The 16,989-nt window shown below is 41.9% G+C and overlaps 1 protein-coding gene across 1 annotated transcript; it reads left to right on the forward strand.

Annotated features, from left to right (window-relative positions):
* Positions 1-515: 515 nt before the first annotated feature.
* LOC127005031 (5'-3' exoribonuclease 1-like) lies at positions 516-9,384 on the forward strand. Its single transcript, XM_050873476.1, is given in 12 exon segments — positions 516-746; positions 992-1,294; positions 1,800-1,931; positions 2,135-2,199; positions 2,201-2,227; positions 3,130-3,343; positions 4,127-4,291; positions 4,793-5,851; positions 6,424-6,585; positions 7,080-7,247; positions 8,146-8,310; positions 9,163-9,384. Coding segments are annotated over 11 exon segments (2,436 nt in total). The 5' UTR covers positions 516-746; positions 992-1,219; the 3' UTR covers positions 9,367-9,384.
* The last annotated feature ends 7,605 nt before the right edge of the window (positions 9,385-16,989 follow it).

Raw genomic sequence — 16,989 nt, forward strand, 5'->3', positions numbered from 1 at the left:
AATAAGTCATAAGTGGGAGCCGTTACATAGGCAATCCCACGCCTACCACTGGACTGGACTGGAATGGATTAACCTTAATTATTACGCCACCCCTGATTCACTCCTTCCACTCGTATAGAACATATGTTGATAATGAGGTTTAAGATGATAATTAGGGTTGAATAGCGTCATTAATTGGGGGGTAATGGTTTTTAAAGGGAAAATTATATGTGGAATGCTTACTATACCTTGCTTTACTCCTTCCATTCGTATATACTCGTATGTAACATGTTGATAATTAAGTTTTAGATGATTGATTGATTGTAATTAGGGCTACATAGCGTCATTTACAGAGGGGTGATAGTTTTTAAGGGGAAAATTATATGCGGAATGCTTCACTAACCTTGCTTTACTCCCTTCACTCATATATAACATGTTGATAATTAAGTTTTAGATGAAAATTAGGGTTGAATAGCTTCATTAATGGGGGGATGATAGTTTTTAAGGGGAAAAATTATATATGGAATGCTAGGAATATGATGATTTGGCAACAGTGATCTGCTGGGAGGTAAACAAATCCTCTCGTCATGGCAAGGAGAGCGTACAAACTTGCAATATTTACGTGATTTTAAGCTTGAATGTCCGCGGCAGCTGTGATATTAGAGCGGAGGAGTCAGTGAACAGGGAGAATATCGCGGGAAGGGAGAAAAGCGCGTGTAAGCCGGTGAAATAAGGGAGGAAGTTACCCGGAACACCATTGCCATACTGTACGTGTAGTTGTTGTTATTATCCCTCGCATACTGTAGAATTTGTCGTTATTGTTATCCCTCCCATACTGTATTACCCCTCCGTTACTGTATTATCCTTCCCATACTAAATTATCCATCCCACACTTTACGTTTAGTTATTACCCATCCCATACCGTATTATCCCTCCCATACCGTATTACCCCTCCCATACCGTATTATCCCTCCCACACTGTAGGTTTTGTTATCATCCTTCGCGTCCACAGCACCTCCGTCACGCTGGTGGTGGCTGGGAAATGACGTAAGGTGGACCGGGCAATTTGGGGATTCAAGACCCTAGGTACGGTGGGCCAGCTCGCCGCCCTCCCCTGCTCGTCACTGCACCTCGCGGCGCCTCGGTGACCTCACGCGCCGCCCACCACTCGAGTTCGTGTCTCGGGGTCTTCTGCACTGCCGCCCCCCCTGCCCCGTGACCCCCCTTCAGCACCGCCAGCATGGGTGTGCCAAAGTTCTACCGGTGGATCAGCGAGCGGTACCCCTGCCTCAGCGAGGTGGTCAAGGAGTACCAGGTGAGGGGGTGGCCTGGGGACACTTAGATTACTCGGTTTAGGCTGGTTATTTTAATGAGGCCAAATCTCGCTTCCAACATACGGAGTACTTTGCTGTTGTCATAAATATCTTTCACTAACTTTCAAACCTATTAGAAAAACTTATAATTCCCACGCACATTTCATGGTTATTTTCACAGTAGTTTTTATCTCAACACTTTTCTTGTGGTTTTCCAGGAGGTTTATAGGTAAGAATACATATATGACAATAGAAGAGCAGTTGGTTAAATAGGAAACGAGATATTGGCGCACTAATTAAAACAATCTACTGATTTTCATAAATGAAAGAGAATTTAGCAAAACGTCACAAGATTTTCTAGTTGTAGGATAATATAACAATGCTGTACCATGATTTTTCTCTATGACCATTTTTTTGGATTTTGTCCCTCACCATCAGTCGCTTTCCTGATATGCACTGCAGCTTACCTTCCTCCCTCACTGCAACACATTCTCCCTCTCTCCGCAGATTCCAGAGTTCGACAACCTCTATCTCGACATGAACGGTATCATCCACATCTGTTCGCACCCCAACGACAATGACCCACACTTCAGGATATCTGAGGAGAAGATGTTCAAGGACATCTTCCACTACATTGAGGTGAGAGTGTGTGTGGATGTTTGTGGCCTTATTTGTGTGTGTTCTTACAGGATTGAGACTTTGTTATTTATGAGAGGGGAGGAGACGCTGGTGGTTGGAATGAGAGTTTATTTGATATATACAAGGGCGTGACCTGAAGCCTGCCAAAGTGTGGTCAGTTTCCTTCCCCTCATCTGCCCCTCCCTTTCTCTCCCTCCCTGCAGGTGTTGTTCCGTCTGGTCCAGCCCCGCAAGGTGTTCTTCATGGCCGTCGATGGTGTGGCGCGCGAACAAGATGAACCAGCAACGCAGCCGCAGGTGTGTTATGGGGTTCTGGTGTTGTTATTTATTTATTTAATTTTTTTTGGCTTACCAGATTTTTTATAATATTTTTTTCATTGTTTTTTATATTTCCTTTCTATTTTTCTATTTTCATTTTTTGTTTTATTTTTTCTATCTTTTCCTCTTCTTTTCTATTTTTTTATGTTTTATATTCTTGTCTTTTTTCTTACAGTAATGGAGTAGATAAAGGGCAAAAAAAAGAAGAGCCATAAATCTGGTTGGTGTGTTATGGTGGTAGTTGTGGTGGTGGTGGGGGTAATGTGGGCTTTTATTTTTGTTTTGTTTTATTATTATTATTATTTTTACAAAGGAAGTAGTTCAAGGGTAAAAAAACATAAAGGAGACAAAATAGCCCACTGAAAATGTTATGTATTTTTTTGTCTTATGTCATTTACTACCTTCAAGTAATAAATGCTAGAATTGCTCATTTCTAGACTGATCATTTTTAGTCTTTCCTCTTAATTTCTCAAGGTAACTTCAAATAGTACACCGTCTTTCCTTTATTCACCTTCTATAATTTTCTCCTTTTTTGCTACGTTCCTTCATTATTTTCTCCTTTTTACCACATCATTCCCTCAACCACCACCACTACTTCTTTTTCTCATATTTCTTGTCATCTTTTCCTTAGTTTGCCATGCTCCTGTACTATTTTCTCCTTTTTTGCCACCTTCTTTTATCATTTATGCCTATCTACCCCATCATTCCCTTACAACCCCCATCCACTCATTACCTCCTCTTCCTTCCCTTTGCCATGTACCTTTACTATTTTGAGTACTTTTTCTTTTTTGCCACATTCTTTTATCCTTTGCACCTATCTACCCCATCATTCCCATACAACCCCTACCCACTCACTACCTCCTCCTCCTCCCCTTCCTCAGGTTCCGGTCAGCCAGGGCAGCCATTGACGCAGAGAAGAAGGCCCAGGAGAGGGGGGAGGTGCTGCCCACGGAGGAGCGATTTGACTCCAACTGCATCACGCCAGGCACTGACTTCATGGAGAGGCTGGACGGGCAGCTGCAGTACTTCGTCACCAGCAAGGTCTCCCAGGACAAGATGTGGCAGGACTGTAAGATCATATACTCAGGACACCAGGTGAGGAAAAATATCCTTGTTGGGTAATAGGGTTAGAGACTATTTGTGTACTCTTTAATTAACCCGGTAGCAGTGATGGGCCAAATTTGTGGCTTTACCGTGTACCAGCGACAGGCCAAATTTGTGCCATGATATAAACCCCCCAAAATAGATGACACATAAACTGATCACAAATGCTTTGATATATATTATGAAATGGTTTGTGTGAGTGATGGTTTTTTCTCATTTTTCTCGCTTAGAGGGACCATTAAGAAACATGATCCTCGCTGCTACCGGGTTAATAGTGTTTGATAGAGATGAAGTCAGTGGTTTTCTATTAGTGTGTTCTGTAATGAAGTATTTGTAAAAGGAAGAGGTAGTGTCTGTGGGTATTGTTTTCATATTAATTAATTGTTATGGGTTTATAAATGGATTGAATCATTTTAGAACGGGATTGAATGATTCTAGATAGGGATTGAATCATTGTAGAAAGGGATTGTACCATTTTAGGGAGGAATTCAATAATTTTAGAAAGGGATTGAGTAATTTTAGAAGGAAATTGCATCATTTTACAGAGGGATTGCATCATTTTACAAAGGGATTGAATAATTTTACAAAGGGATTGAATTATTTTAGGAAAGGATTGAATCATTTTGCTGCCAGTTCCTTGTGTATACTTATACTTATGACAGAGGATTATAAAAAAAAAGAGAAATATTGAATGTAAATGGAAAGAAGTGTATTGATAACCCTCTTCCTCCTCCTCCTCCTCCTCTTCACCCACCCCTCTCACCCGCCCCCCAGACGCCGGGTGAGGGTGAGCACAAGATCATGGAGTACATCCGCTTCACCAAGAGCAGCCCCGACTACAACCCCAACACCCGCCATTGCCTCTACGGCCTGGACGCGGACCTCATCATCTTGGGCCTCACCTCGCACGAACCACACTTTTCGCTGCTCAGGGAGGAGGTGAGTGAGATTTCTTTTCTTTTATCTATAATTTTTTTTCTATTGTCTTTGTGTTCGTTGCTGCTTACTAGATTTTTATTGTTTTTTCATTAATTTTTACATTATTTTTTGTTTCTGTTATTTCTATTTTTATTTTCTCTCCTATTGTCATTTTTTTATTGTCCTTTTTCTTTTCTCTTATTATTTTATATTTTATTTTAGGGTATCATATTTATTATTATTATCATCTCTTCCTATCACTTTTGTTCTTCGTCCAGAGAGTGTATTTTGGTTTGCAACTTGGTCATTTTAGATGTGCTATTTTTTATTACTTTCATTCTTTATCCAGATATTATTCTTTGCTGTTTAACTTATTAATTTAGACTTGCTATTTCATATTGCTCTCACTATTTATCCCTACATTTTTTATATTTAACTTAATACTCTTTGAAATTAACATAAATCTCACTACAGCAAGACATAACAACCTTTCCCTCTTTCTTTCCTTTTTAAAACAATCAGGTCAGGTTTGGCGGGAAGAAGGACAACCAGCGCACCCCCACACCTGAAGAGACAACCTTTCACCTCCTCCACTTGAGCCTCATGCGCGAGTACATCAACTACGAATTCTACGACCTCCGCGCTGCCCTGCCCTTTCCGTACGACCTCGAGAGCGTAATAGACGACTGGGTCCTCATGGGGTTCCTGGTGGGCAATGACTTCATCCCGCACCTTCCTCACCTCCACATCAACAAGGAGGCGTTACCGAAGCTCTACATGACGTATAAAGCCGTGCTCCCGACCCTCGATGGCTACCTCAACCAGGGCGGGGAGCTGCATCTGGGGCGTTTTGAGAAGTTCATGGCGAAGTTGTCGGAGTTCGATTTCGAAAATTTCCAGGAGACGTACGCGGACCAGAAGTATTTTAACTCGAAGAGGCTAAAGGATGGGGAAGCGTTTAAGCCGAATAGAGGTAACAGGGAGCTTGAGCCATTTAGCTTTGATGACGAGGAGGGTGGGGAAGGCGGGCAGAACGGCAACCTGATCGGGGGTATTGAGGAGGATGAGGAAGATGATCAGGTCGAGGATTTGCGTCGGACATATGAGCGTCTAGGCTACGAACCCAACCCGGAGTTTCTCGAGGATGAGGATGAGGATGAGACGTCCGAGGAGGAGGGGCTGTTCAAGGAGGAGTTCCGGCTGCACAAGCGCGAGTACTACATGACCAAGATGAACCTCAAGCGCGTCAACACTGAGGTCCTCCACCACCAGGCCACCAGCTACGTCAGGGCCATACAGTGGATCCTAAACTACTACTACAACGGCATATGCTCCTGGTCCTGGTACTACCCCTTCCACTATGCCCCCTTCATCTCCGACGTCAGGAATTTCGCCCATATGAAGATGGACTTTGAGATGGGGCACCCCTTCCTCCCGTACCAGCAGCTCCTCGCCGTGCTCCCACCCCTCAGCAAGAAGCTCCTGTCCAAGGCCTACTGGGGGCTCATGTGCAACGAAGACTCGCCGCTGAAGGAGTTCTACCCGAGTACCTTCCTGACGGATCTGAATGGGAAGCAGCAGGTGGGTGTTTGTGTGTGTGTGTGTGTGTGTGTAAGACATTAGTAGTAGTAGTAGTAGTTGTAAGTAGCAGTAGAAGTCGTAAGTAGTAGTTGTTAGTAATATAATGCTATACAAAGAAATGAGTGGAGTATCAAGACGCCTCTCCATCTGAAACTGACCTCTCTTTTGGCCACTCCTCTGCTTTCTTTTAAACAGGAGCAGTACTAGCCATTTTTTTATGTCTATATATTTACTTTTTGTTTATTTTTGTTTATTATTTACCATTCTTCTCTACTTTCTTTTATATAGGAGGAGTACTTGCAGGCATTTTTGTTTTAGTTGTACCCTTGAGTTGCTTCCTTTACTATAAAAAATACCATCTCGCCAGGACTTTTACCCTTGAGTTGCTTCCTTTACTATAAAAAATACCATCTCACCAGGACTTTTACCCTTGAGTTGCTTCCTCTACTCTAAAAAAATACTATCTCGCAGGACTTTTACCCTTGAGTTGCTTCCTTTAAAAAAATACCATCTCGCCAGGACTTTTACCCTTGAGTTGCTTCCTTTACTATAAAAAAATACTACCTCGCCAGGACTGGGAGGCTGTGGTGCTCATCCCCTTCATTGACGAGACCAAGCTGCTGGAGGCAATGGAGACCTGCAACACGTACCTGACGGAGGAGGAGAGGAACCGCAACTCCCACGGCCCCATGTACATCTACACCTACACGGAGAAGAACCTTGGAGACTTCCCGGTGAGCCTACAACATGGACACTACACTCGATTTATTTGTGTATAGGGAAGGTGTTGGGTGTTAGGGGCTGGATGTTGATTTTATTTTGTTGAACTTCCTTTCTTAGAGATAGAAGTGGATAGGCGAGTGCTTATTACTTCTCCAAATAGCAAAACAAAACAGAAAGGAAAGAGAAAAATTACAGTTCATTTCTTCTTCCAATGACAAAAGTAAATGAGAGTAGGAAAAAAGGTGAAGAAAGGAGAATCTAAAAAATCTAAAAGAGGGAAAGAAAGTTGAGAAGGAAAAGAGTATACAAAAATGTTAAACCCTTCTGCAAATGACAAAACATAAAATAGGAAAAAAAGAAGAAAAAAAAGTTAAATTCCTCTGCAAATGACAAAAAGTAAAATAGAAAAGGAAGAAAAAAAGTCGTTCATATCCTCTCTAAACACCGCAGTAGACAGACAGGTAAACGACACCACTCACCTTCCCCTTTCTCCCCCACTCCTCAGGCCCCCAAGTACTTCCCGGGGGTGAACATGAACCACGCGCAGGTGGAGAAGGTGTGGCGGGAGACGTGGGAGCTGCCGCCGCACAAGATCAAGAAGGGGCTGTGTCCGGACGTCAGGCAGGACATATATTTTGCCGGCTTCCCCACGCTGAAACACGTCGACCACAAGGTGAGGTGTAGAGCAACGTTGCCAGATTGTTGTACTTTGGTTGGTTTTCTTTGACAGTACCGACTCTCACATCAACTATTTCCAAAGGCCAAAAATGAGATCAGTCAGGTTCTAAGGAGTGTTTTTGTAGGTTCATGCCACAGAGGAAGGGTCGAACTACCACTAGGGTCAATATATTACCCCTGGAAATGCCCGAAACTCCTACGAAAGCTCTTTTCTCTGTCTGTCTTCCCTTCTGCTCTTGTTTCTTTTGTTGATCATAAATTGAGGCGTACTGTTCTGTCCCCTTCTCTCTTCTCTTGTCTTTTTCTTCGTCTTCTGTTGCTTTCTCTTTATTTGTTTCCCTCCCACTTTGTCTGTGTTGCTTCTGTTATTTTTGTTTTTCTTTCTCTGTCGGTGTTTCTGTTCCTGTTTCTTTCTCTCCCTTTCTGTTCTTTTTCCTGTTTCTATTTTTCATTCTCTCTTTCTCTTTTGCTATGTCTTTTTCTGTCTCACTTTTTCCCTGTCTGGCTCTGACTCAGTTTATGTTTCGATTTTCATGTCTCTGTTTCTCGCTCTATCTCTTTGTTGTCTTTCGGTGTTTCTATTTTCTGCTCTGTCTCTTTTTCTGTCTCACTTTTTCTCTGTCTGTCTCTCGCTCTGACTCAGTTTATTTCTTGGTTTTCATGTTTCGTTATTATTCTCAACATCTCCACCTCACATATATTATTAACGCATTATCAACTTCACCCTCATTCCCTCATCTTCACTACAGTTCCACATGGCCAAGGAGTGAGTGAAGGTACGGTGAAACAAAATCATCATCATCATCACCATCATCATAATCATTTTCAGTATTAGTGGTGTTATCCCTCACCTCACACACACACACTGTAACTCCTCAAACCTTCACCCTCAGTTCCATGTGGCCAAGGAGGCGGTGAAGGTGTTCCAGCAAAACAGTCGCGGGGAGAACTTCATCCTGGACGTGACGGAGAAGGATAGGCCTGACCTGCGGGACCTGGCCAACCAACTGCTGGGCAAGGAGGTTTTTGTCTCCTGGCCACACCTGCAGGAGGCCAAGGTGAGAGGGGACGGATATGGTAGAAGAGGAGGGTAGGGTGATAGGGGGACACAGAATGGGGACTGGGGAAGCCGTGGAAGGGTGACGGTGGTAGAGACTCAGAAGGGGGACTTGGGAAAGGTACAGATGTTAGGGGGACAGGAAGGGGACTGGGGAACAGAGACAGAGACTAGAGAAGGGTGCAGTTGGACACAGATAGTGGGGGAAGTTGAGGGAAGGGTGTAGGTGCTAAGGGGCCAGAAAAGGGGCTGTAAGAAGGTGAGGGTGACCAGGGAAGGGTACGGGTGGTAAGGGACACAGAAAGAGAACTAAGGGAAGCTGAGAGGGACTAGGAAGGGTACAGAAATGGGAATGAAAGATGCTGGGGGGAGGTAAGGTATCAAGGGGACTGAAGGAGGCTGAGAGGGACTAGGAAGGGTACAGAAATGGGAATGAAAGATGCTGGGGGGAGGTAAGGTATCAAGGGGACTGAAGGAGGCTGAGAGGGACTAGGGAAGGGTACAGAAAGGGGAATGAAAGATGCTGGGGGGAGGTAAGGTATCAAGGGGACTGAAGGAGGCTGAGAGGGACTAGGGAAGGGTACAGAAATGGGAATGAAAGATGCTGGGGGGACGTAAGATATCAAGGGGACTGAAGGAGGCTGGGGAGAGAGAAATGGTGCTGGGAGGGGTGAATAAGAGAGGTGCTATGTAGGGAAGGAAGGGTATAGGGCTGAAATGGGACTGTTGGTTTTCAAGAGGTATTTTGCATATGTCAACTGTCCTCCTGCAGTCTTTTCAACACCATGTGAAAACTAACCCACCAGTCCACCTCTTGCAAACTCCTTACCCTCTTGTGTGTCTCCTATCGTAGGTGGAGGCAGTGAGTGACAGCAAGGTGCGCTACAGCCTTGGGGGCAACGGGGAGGTGCAGAAACACGCCGTGGAGCACACCCTGAAGGAGGAGTTCTCGGGCTCCCGCAACTTCATATCGACGCACTACCACGACCGCTGGGGCGTCGACGTCGGTGACATCCACATCCTTATTTACGCCACACCCATGACGGGACGGAAGTGAGTGTAGAGGGAGGAAGGAGGGAGGGGGAGGTTAGGAGGAGACTTGCAGAGATGGAGAGGAAGGTTTAGGGAGACTTAGAGAAAGGGAGAAAGCTTTAGGAGATTTGGAGAGAGAGAGAGAGAAAAAAGTTGCCCAAAATCTGAAAGTGCTAGAAAATACACACAAAACCCATGCCTCATCTTGCCACCCACCACCACTCCCCTTCCCAGGTGCGTGAGGGCCATCAGGCAGAATGACCCTGGAAGACCTGGTCAGGTGGTGCAACCATACTGCCTGCAGGCGCTGGTGAAGGACATTGGCGTGCACAACCCCGGCTACAAGATGCCTCACCCCCAGGAGTACTTCCGCCCGCACCAAGGTCTTCATGCTTGGACAACCCCACTATGGATCACTGGGCGAGGTGAGGGATGGAGGTGTGAGTTCTGTGGGTGGTGGAGGAAACTGGAGGGACTGAGGAAGCTGAGGAGGGCTAGGAATGAGTACAGATAATATAGGGCATAAGAAGAGGAAGGGGGAAGCTGAGGGGGGCTAAGAAATTGTATAGAAAGGAGACTAAGGGAAGTTCGGGGGACTGGGAAGGGTATATATGGTAGGGGCTTGGGTAGGGGACAGGGGGAAGCTGAAGGGAGGATCTAGGAATGGGTACAGATGTTAAAGTGAGATGTTAAGAGGGATTGATGTGTGGTATCCTTTTTGTCGTCTTTGTACTGGTAAATATTTATTCTTCCTGCCATCTTTTAGTTTGAAATCTGCTGAACCTAGTAGCAGAGAGAAGTTGGTATAATGTTAGTGCTAATTGATATCACAGTATTTTTTTATTATCCTCTTTTTCTGTTCTTGCTCTCTTTGTTTTTTTATTTATTTATTTATTTATTTTTTTTTTTTTTTTTTGCATAGGATATTCTTCATTAACACTCTTGTTCCATCCATTTCTATCTTTTATTCTTTTGTCTTTATTTGTCATTTTCTTTTACAGGGCAGTTTATCTGTAATTCTGCTCAAATATATCACTTTTACTGTTCTTTACTTTTTGTTTTTCTGTATTTTTCACCAAAGAACAACTCATTTACACAACCTTGGCATCATACAGATTACCCTCATCACCCCATGACTCAATTCTGCTTCCAACAGGTTATTGAGATTGATCCAAACCACAAGGGCAGGATCCGCGTGGCCATGACAGTGGCCAACGAGCCGAACTTTGACATGGTGCGCAGCAAGCAGGGGCAGCTGTCCGACCGCTATCTCACCGGTAAGTATTATGAGGCATACACACACACACACACACACACACACACACACACACACACACACCACGACACTACATATCAACCTTGTATATACCATTCTATCTCATCTTTCTAGCAATACACACACACACACTTACGCATACATACATAAACACCAGAAAAAGCATATAAGAAAGTTTGAAAGGATACAATGAGTCTACTTCACAAAATAGCTACATATCAACCCTGTATATACCATTCTTTTCCAGGTTTCCAGCAACACATACATATACATACATATGTACATAAACAGACCTTGAGGCATGTAAAAAGGGACATAGAGGAAATAAATAGAAATTACAGGAGTGCAGTTATACAATGGCACACGCAATTGATGCTTTGTAATACTATAAACACCACTAATCCCCACCTCCTTCCCTTCCTTCTGCAGGCTACATCTAGGAATGGGTACAGATGCCAGTGAGATGTTAAGAGGGATTGATGTGTGGTATCCTTTTGTCGCCTTTTGTACTGGTAAATATTTATTCTTCCTGCCATCTTTTAGTTTGAATCGCTGAACCTAGTAGCAGAGAGAAGTTGGTATAATGTTAGTGCTAATTGATATCACAGTATTTTTTTTATTATCCCTTTTTCTGTTCTTGCTCTCTTTGTTTTTTATTTATTTATTTATTTATTTATTTTTTTTTTTTTGCATAGGATATTCTTCATCATTAACACTCTTGTTCCATCCATTTCTATCTTTTATTCTTTTGTCTTTATTTGTCATTTTCTTTTACAGGGCAGTTTATATGTAATTCTGCTCAAATATATAACTTTTACTTTTCTTTACTTTTTGTTTTTCTGTATTTTCACCAAAGAACAACTCATTTACACACCTTGGCATCATACAGATTACCCTCATCATTCCCCATGACTCAATTCTGCTTCCAATAGGTTATTGAGATTGATCCAAACCACAAGGGCAGGATCCACAAGGCCATGACAGTGGGCTAACAGAGAACTTTGACATGGTGCGAGCAAGCAGGGCAGCTGTCCCACACCGCCATCTCACCGGGCATTATGAGGCATACACACACACACACACACACACACACACACACACACACACACACACACACACCACGACACTACATATCAACCTTGTATATACCATTCTATCTCATCTTTCTAGCAATACACACACACACACTTACGCATACATACATAAACACCAGAAAAAGCATATAAGAAAGTTTGAAAGGATACAATGAGTCTACTTCACAAAATAGCTACATATCAACCCTGTATATACCATTCTTTTCCAGGTTTCCAGCAACACATACATATACATACATATGTACATAAACAGACCTTGAGGCATGTAAAAAGGGACATAGAGGAAATAAATAGAAATTACAGGAGTGCAGTTATACAATGGCACACGCAATTGATGCTTTGTAATACTATAAACACCACTAATCCCCACCCTCCTTCCCTTCCTTCTGCAGGCTACCACTCAGCGCAGAGGCTTGGCATGTCCTCGCACCTGTTCTCGAGGCTGACGGGCACGGTAATTGGCGCCCACCACGCACAGCATGGCACCGGGGACATGGAGATCAGGAACAAGCTCAACATTGGCCTCAACCTCAAGAACAACAAGAAGAATGAGGAGGTGAGGGACCCTGTGTGTGTGTGTGTGTGGTTTGTTTCTTTTGTTGACTTTGAGCAGGAGTATGTTAGGGAGAGGGGTGAAAGATCCTTGAGAAACTTTGAGCAGGCAAGGAGGGAGTGTATGAATGGAGAGAGATGGAAACTCTTCTGCCGTGGCTATCCCCTGGTGGGAGCTCCGAGGAGAAGGCGTCGATGAGATGAAAATGATGATGATGATAATGATAATGGTCATTTTGTTTCTTTTCTTTTTCTTCTTTTTTTAATAGTAGTGTAGGAATGGTCATTTTTGTTTCTTCTATTTTTCGTTTTAGTAAAAGTCGTAGTAATTGTCTTTTTTTGTTTCTTTTATTTCTCTTTCTCTTATTTTCCTTGCTCTGCCTCATTTACTATAGAATATAAAAACTAAAAATGGTGAATTACAACCCCTGCCTCTCCGTCATCCCTCTAGGTGAATGGGTACAGCCGAAGGTGCAGGAGAACAGTGACCGCCCCACGGATGTACGCCGGAGAAGGCGATTCAGGCCATGATGGAGTACCAGGAGAAGTTCCCCGAGATCTTTGACCACCTCTCACAACATCGGCCAACAGGACATCTTCTACCAGGACCAGGTGTTCGGGCGATAACCAGTGAGTGTCAATTCATCTTCATTCATTTTATTTATTTACTTATTTTATTTTTTACAGCAAAGGAAATAGTAGGAATGGGCATTATTTTTCCTTGTTGTCTCTTATGCTATAAAAATCAACGTAATCTTATATAATGGAATCCTATATTATTTTCTTCTACAGTTGAATGTTGTTATTTTTCAGAAGTAATTTATTTCTTTTGAGCTTCCTTCACTGTGATAAATGAACTTATGATCTTATATAGTTACCTCATTTTGTTTTGTTTTCTATGTATTTAGATCTATAGTTGAATATGGTACTTTATTTTTCCTCAAACTATTCCATTCACTTTTGCAGCAAGGATTAGGTGGCCAAGGTTTCAGAATATTCCACTGATTATTCACATTTCTCTTTCCATTCATTTGATTTCTCCGCACTGTGGAACCCTTAACTGGTAAAGACTATGAAAATGCTCTGCCTATTGTTTGTTGTTGATAAGAAGCTAAGAAATAAGAGGAAGCAATTTGAGGAAAGAAAGAAATTTGAGCAAATCACTCTGGAAACCTTGCACTCTACTACTTCTATCCCTCTCACCCCACAGTTTTTTTCTTACTTGAGTTGCCTCCTTAACTATAGAATAAATAAAAAAGTAACATGATTTCATATAGTTAACCCTCAGTCTGTATTGTTATCTTATAGTAATTTAGGATAGACTATAGCTCAATATTTCACTTAATTTTTCCGCTAATTATATATTTTTTAGTTTGCTTTGGTGTAGAGGTAACGCTCCCTCATTTGATTTCTCATTTGATTTCCAGCACTACTTGACGCCTGACCCTTTCTTCTATTCCTCTCATCCACAGTACTAACTATATATTTTTCTTTGTTTGGTCTTGCCATTTATTCACCTCTGTGGCTTGACACTAACCCTCAAGACCACCGAGACCTCACTCAAACACCAGTATAACACCCACTATCTCCCTCTCCTCACCAGGGATCCAGCCAGCGGAGAAGCAGGCCGACATGCTGTCGACATTCTCTTGACGAGGCCTTCCCAAGGGCTGACCTCCGCTGGCCAGCCTCGGCGCAGCTGTTACTCCCTCCACTGGGCAGCCATCATCAACGTCTCCCAGCCGCCCCTCAGTCAGGGCCCCACCCACCCAGCGCTACCAGGTGAGAGTGAAGCCTTGGGTGTATTTGTGTATTTTTATTTAATTTTATTACAGCAAAGGAGGCAGCTCAGGGTAAAAAATAAAGACAACAACAAAAGTCCCGCTAAACAAGATAAAAAAGAATGAGAGGCCAGAAGAGAGGTCATGTAGGGTGTATTTGTGTATTTTTATTTTATTTTTTTACAACAAAGGAGGCAGTTAATGGGGAAAAAATAAAAACAGCAACGAAAGTCCCGCTAAACGCTTCTCCGAACAAGAGAAAAAAGAGTGAGAGGTCAGAAGAGAGGTCAAATTCGAGTAGAGAAGTGTCTTGATACTCTTCTCTTGAAGTAGGCAGGACACAGGGATGAAAGAGTGAAGATGCTGGCTAACTCTTGCATAAGGGATTTGGACAGTAGAAAGTTGAAGGAGTGAGGATACTGGTTTTATAATGAGCCACTTGAAAATTACCCAAACATTCAATCATTAACATTTAGTACTCATTAAAAAATTAAAAAATGGTGTAGGGAATTGAGCTGAAGTATGAAATGAGTGAAAATAACAGTGACAGTTTTATTTCGCTTCTGCTTCACACCCTCCACAATTTCCGCCATCATCACTTCTGCCTATAACTCACCTAGTGCCATAAGGTTAAAAGACTGTACTCCTATACTTAGAGCTGTGTGGTAATGGTAACCCGACCTAACTGACTTGGTGATTTAATGTTGGTTTAATTTATTTATTTATTTATTTATTTATTTTATTTATTCTTTTCCAATTCCTCACAGCCGCCCTAGGTGATTTTGTAGTGTTTTTTCTTTGTTTTTCCAATTCCCCGTAACTTCCCTGGGAGATTTTGTATTTTTATTTATTTATTTATATTTTCCAATTCCTCACAGCCGAGGTGATTTTGTTGTTGGTGTAATTTTTTACCCAATCCCAGACATCCCAGGAGAACCGATGGTCACGTCCGCCCAGCCTCCTCCCCCCCAGGAACGAGAACCAGAGGAACGAGAACTTCAGAGGCGATAATCAGAACTCTGGTGCAGGGGTGAGTTGCTCTTCGGTTGTTTTGGTTTCAAGTCCGACGTTCACGTTCGTAAGCTCCCAAACCAAACGCAAAATAACATATACTGTGTGGATTACTTGTTTAGGCATAGTGTTTAGTGTTGATAGAAAAGCTGAGAAATAAGACAAAAGAAAGAAATTGGAGGACAGCATGCACAAAATCTCTTTAGTATTGGGTGTTGAGAGGAAAAACAAACTTAAAAATGCTACCAAAATTCCCAGTATAGTATTTGGTGTTGATAACAGAAGCTAAAAAATAAGGGAAAGAAAGAAACTGGAGGATAGCATGCACAAAATCTCATTAGTATCGGGTGTTGAGGAGAAAAAACAAACTTAAAAATGCTACCAAAATTCCTGGTATAGTATTTGGTGTTGATAACAGAAGCTAAGAAAGGTGAAGGAAAGTGAGGATAGCATGGTTTTATAATGAGCCACTTGAAAATAACAAACATTCAATCATTAACATTTAGTACTCATTAAAAAAAAAAAAAAACTGGTGTTAGGAGAAAAACAAATTGAGCTGATCATGTATAAAATGAGTGAAAATAAACAGACTAACACAAACCATTTCATAATATATATCAAAGCATTTGTGATCAGTTTATTCATCATCTTGATATTTATTTATTTATTGTAAAATAATACCAATGAAAATCTAACAAAGTGAATGATGATATTTTGTGGTATAAATGATGTGTTGTTGTATTTGACATACTAACTAACTTTGTAAGATTATTTATTAGACGAGGTAAGTATGTTCACAAACTAATTTATTTTGATTCATAGTACAAGACAAGCATTTAATTACAGGTATGGCGGCAACAGTTTCCAAGGGGCTACGAATCCCAGCCTCACCAACAACAACAAATGCCCCCAAAACAACAACAACAACAACAGCAGCAGCCACCAAGGGGGATAGTGACAGTGGCCCAGTCTGCCCCATCTCACCCGGCCCCAAACAGTAACAATCAGCAGCAACCCGGAAGCAGGACGGAACGCCGCACAGACTGTTAGTTTTGCGTTACTTTTCTGTTGGCTTTGCAGGGGCACCCTAGATTGTCGTACTCAGAGCATAGTATTTACCTGTTTCTGACGCCTTACTATTGCCAAGAAACATCAGAATCTAACTCTTTTAACGATAACTATAAATTAGTTTCATTGTTGGATCCCAGAAGACAGTTTGGGGGTAGGAAGTCAGGAAATATAATCAGCTGAGTACGACAATCTGGCAACATTGGCATGGGCAGTGATTAGCAGGCTTTTTTTCAAATTTCACGGCTCAAGGGCAACAAAAGAGTACAAAAAAATAAATAAATAAATAAATCCCACTACTTGTCAGCCCCATAAAAGATAAAAGGGAAGAGTAAATAAAAAGAGGTCAATTTCGGGTGGAGGTGTCTCATTACGTTCTTGAGCAGTTTCTTTACTTAGAAAAGAAATATGGGAGAGGATATTAGGACGAGGGTTGAGAAATAGTAGTTGTAATAAGTGATGATGAGGTAGAGGTAATTTCAGATTATTTTGCTTATTACTACTATTATCATTTTCCCATTAATATTATTATTATTATTAGCAGTGCAGAATAGTAGTTCTGTTGTAAAGTAGTAGAAGAAATATGTAGTATTAAAAAAATAAGAAAAAGTAATAGTAGTAGTAGTAGAAAGGAATAATAAATAGCAGTAGTAGTAGTAATAGTAGTAGGTAAAAAATAGGGTCACTAAAATAAACATTAATGATATAATAGTAATAGAATGATAGTGATCCACCTGTAAATTCTGAATATTTGGTCTATTACAAAACAATACTAAAAACAAGAATAATCACCTTGCAAGAAAACTGCCACACTAAACACACACACACACACACACACACACACACACACACACACACACATGCTT

The sequence above is a fragment of the Eriocheir sinensis genome, chromosome 29 (genome assembly GCF_024679095.1).
Source record: "Eriocheir sinensis breed Jianghai 21 chromosome 29, ASM2467909v1, whole genome shotgun sequence".
Classification (NCBI taxonomy): Eukaryota; Metazoa; Arthropoda; class Malacostraca; order Decapoda; family Varunidae; genus Eriocheir; species Eriocheir sinensis.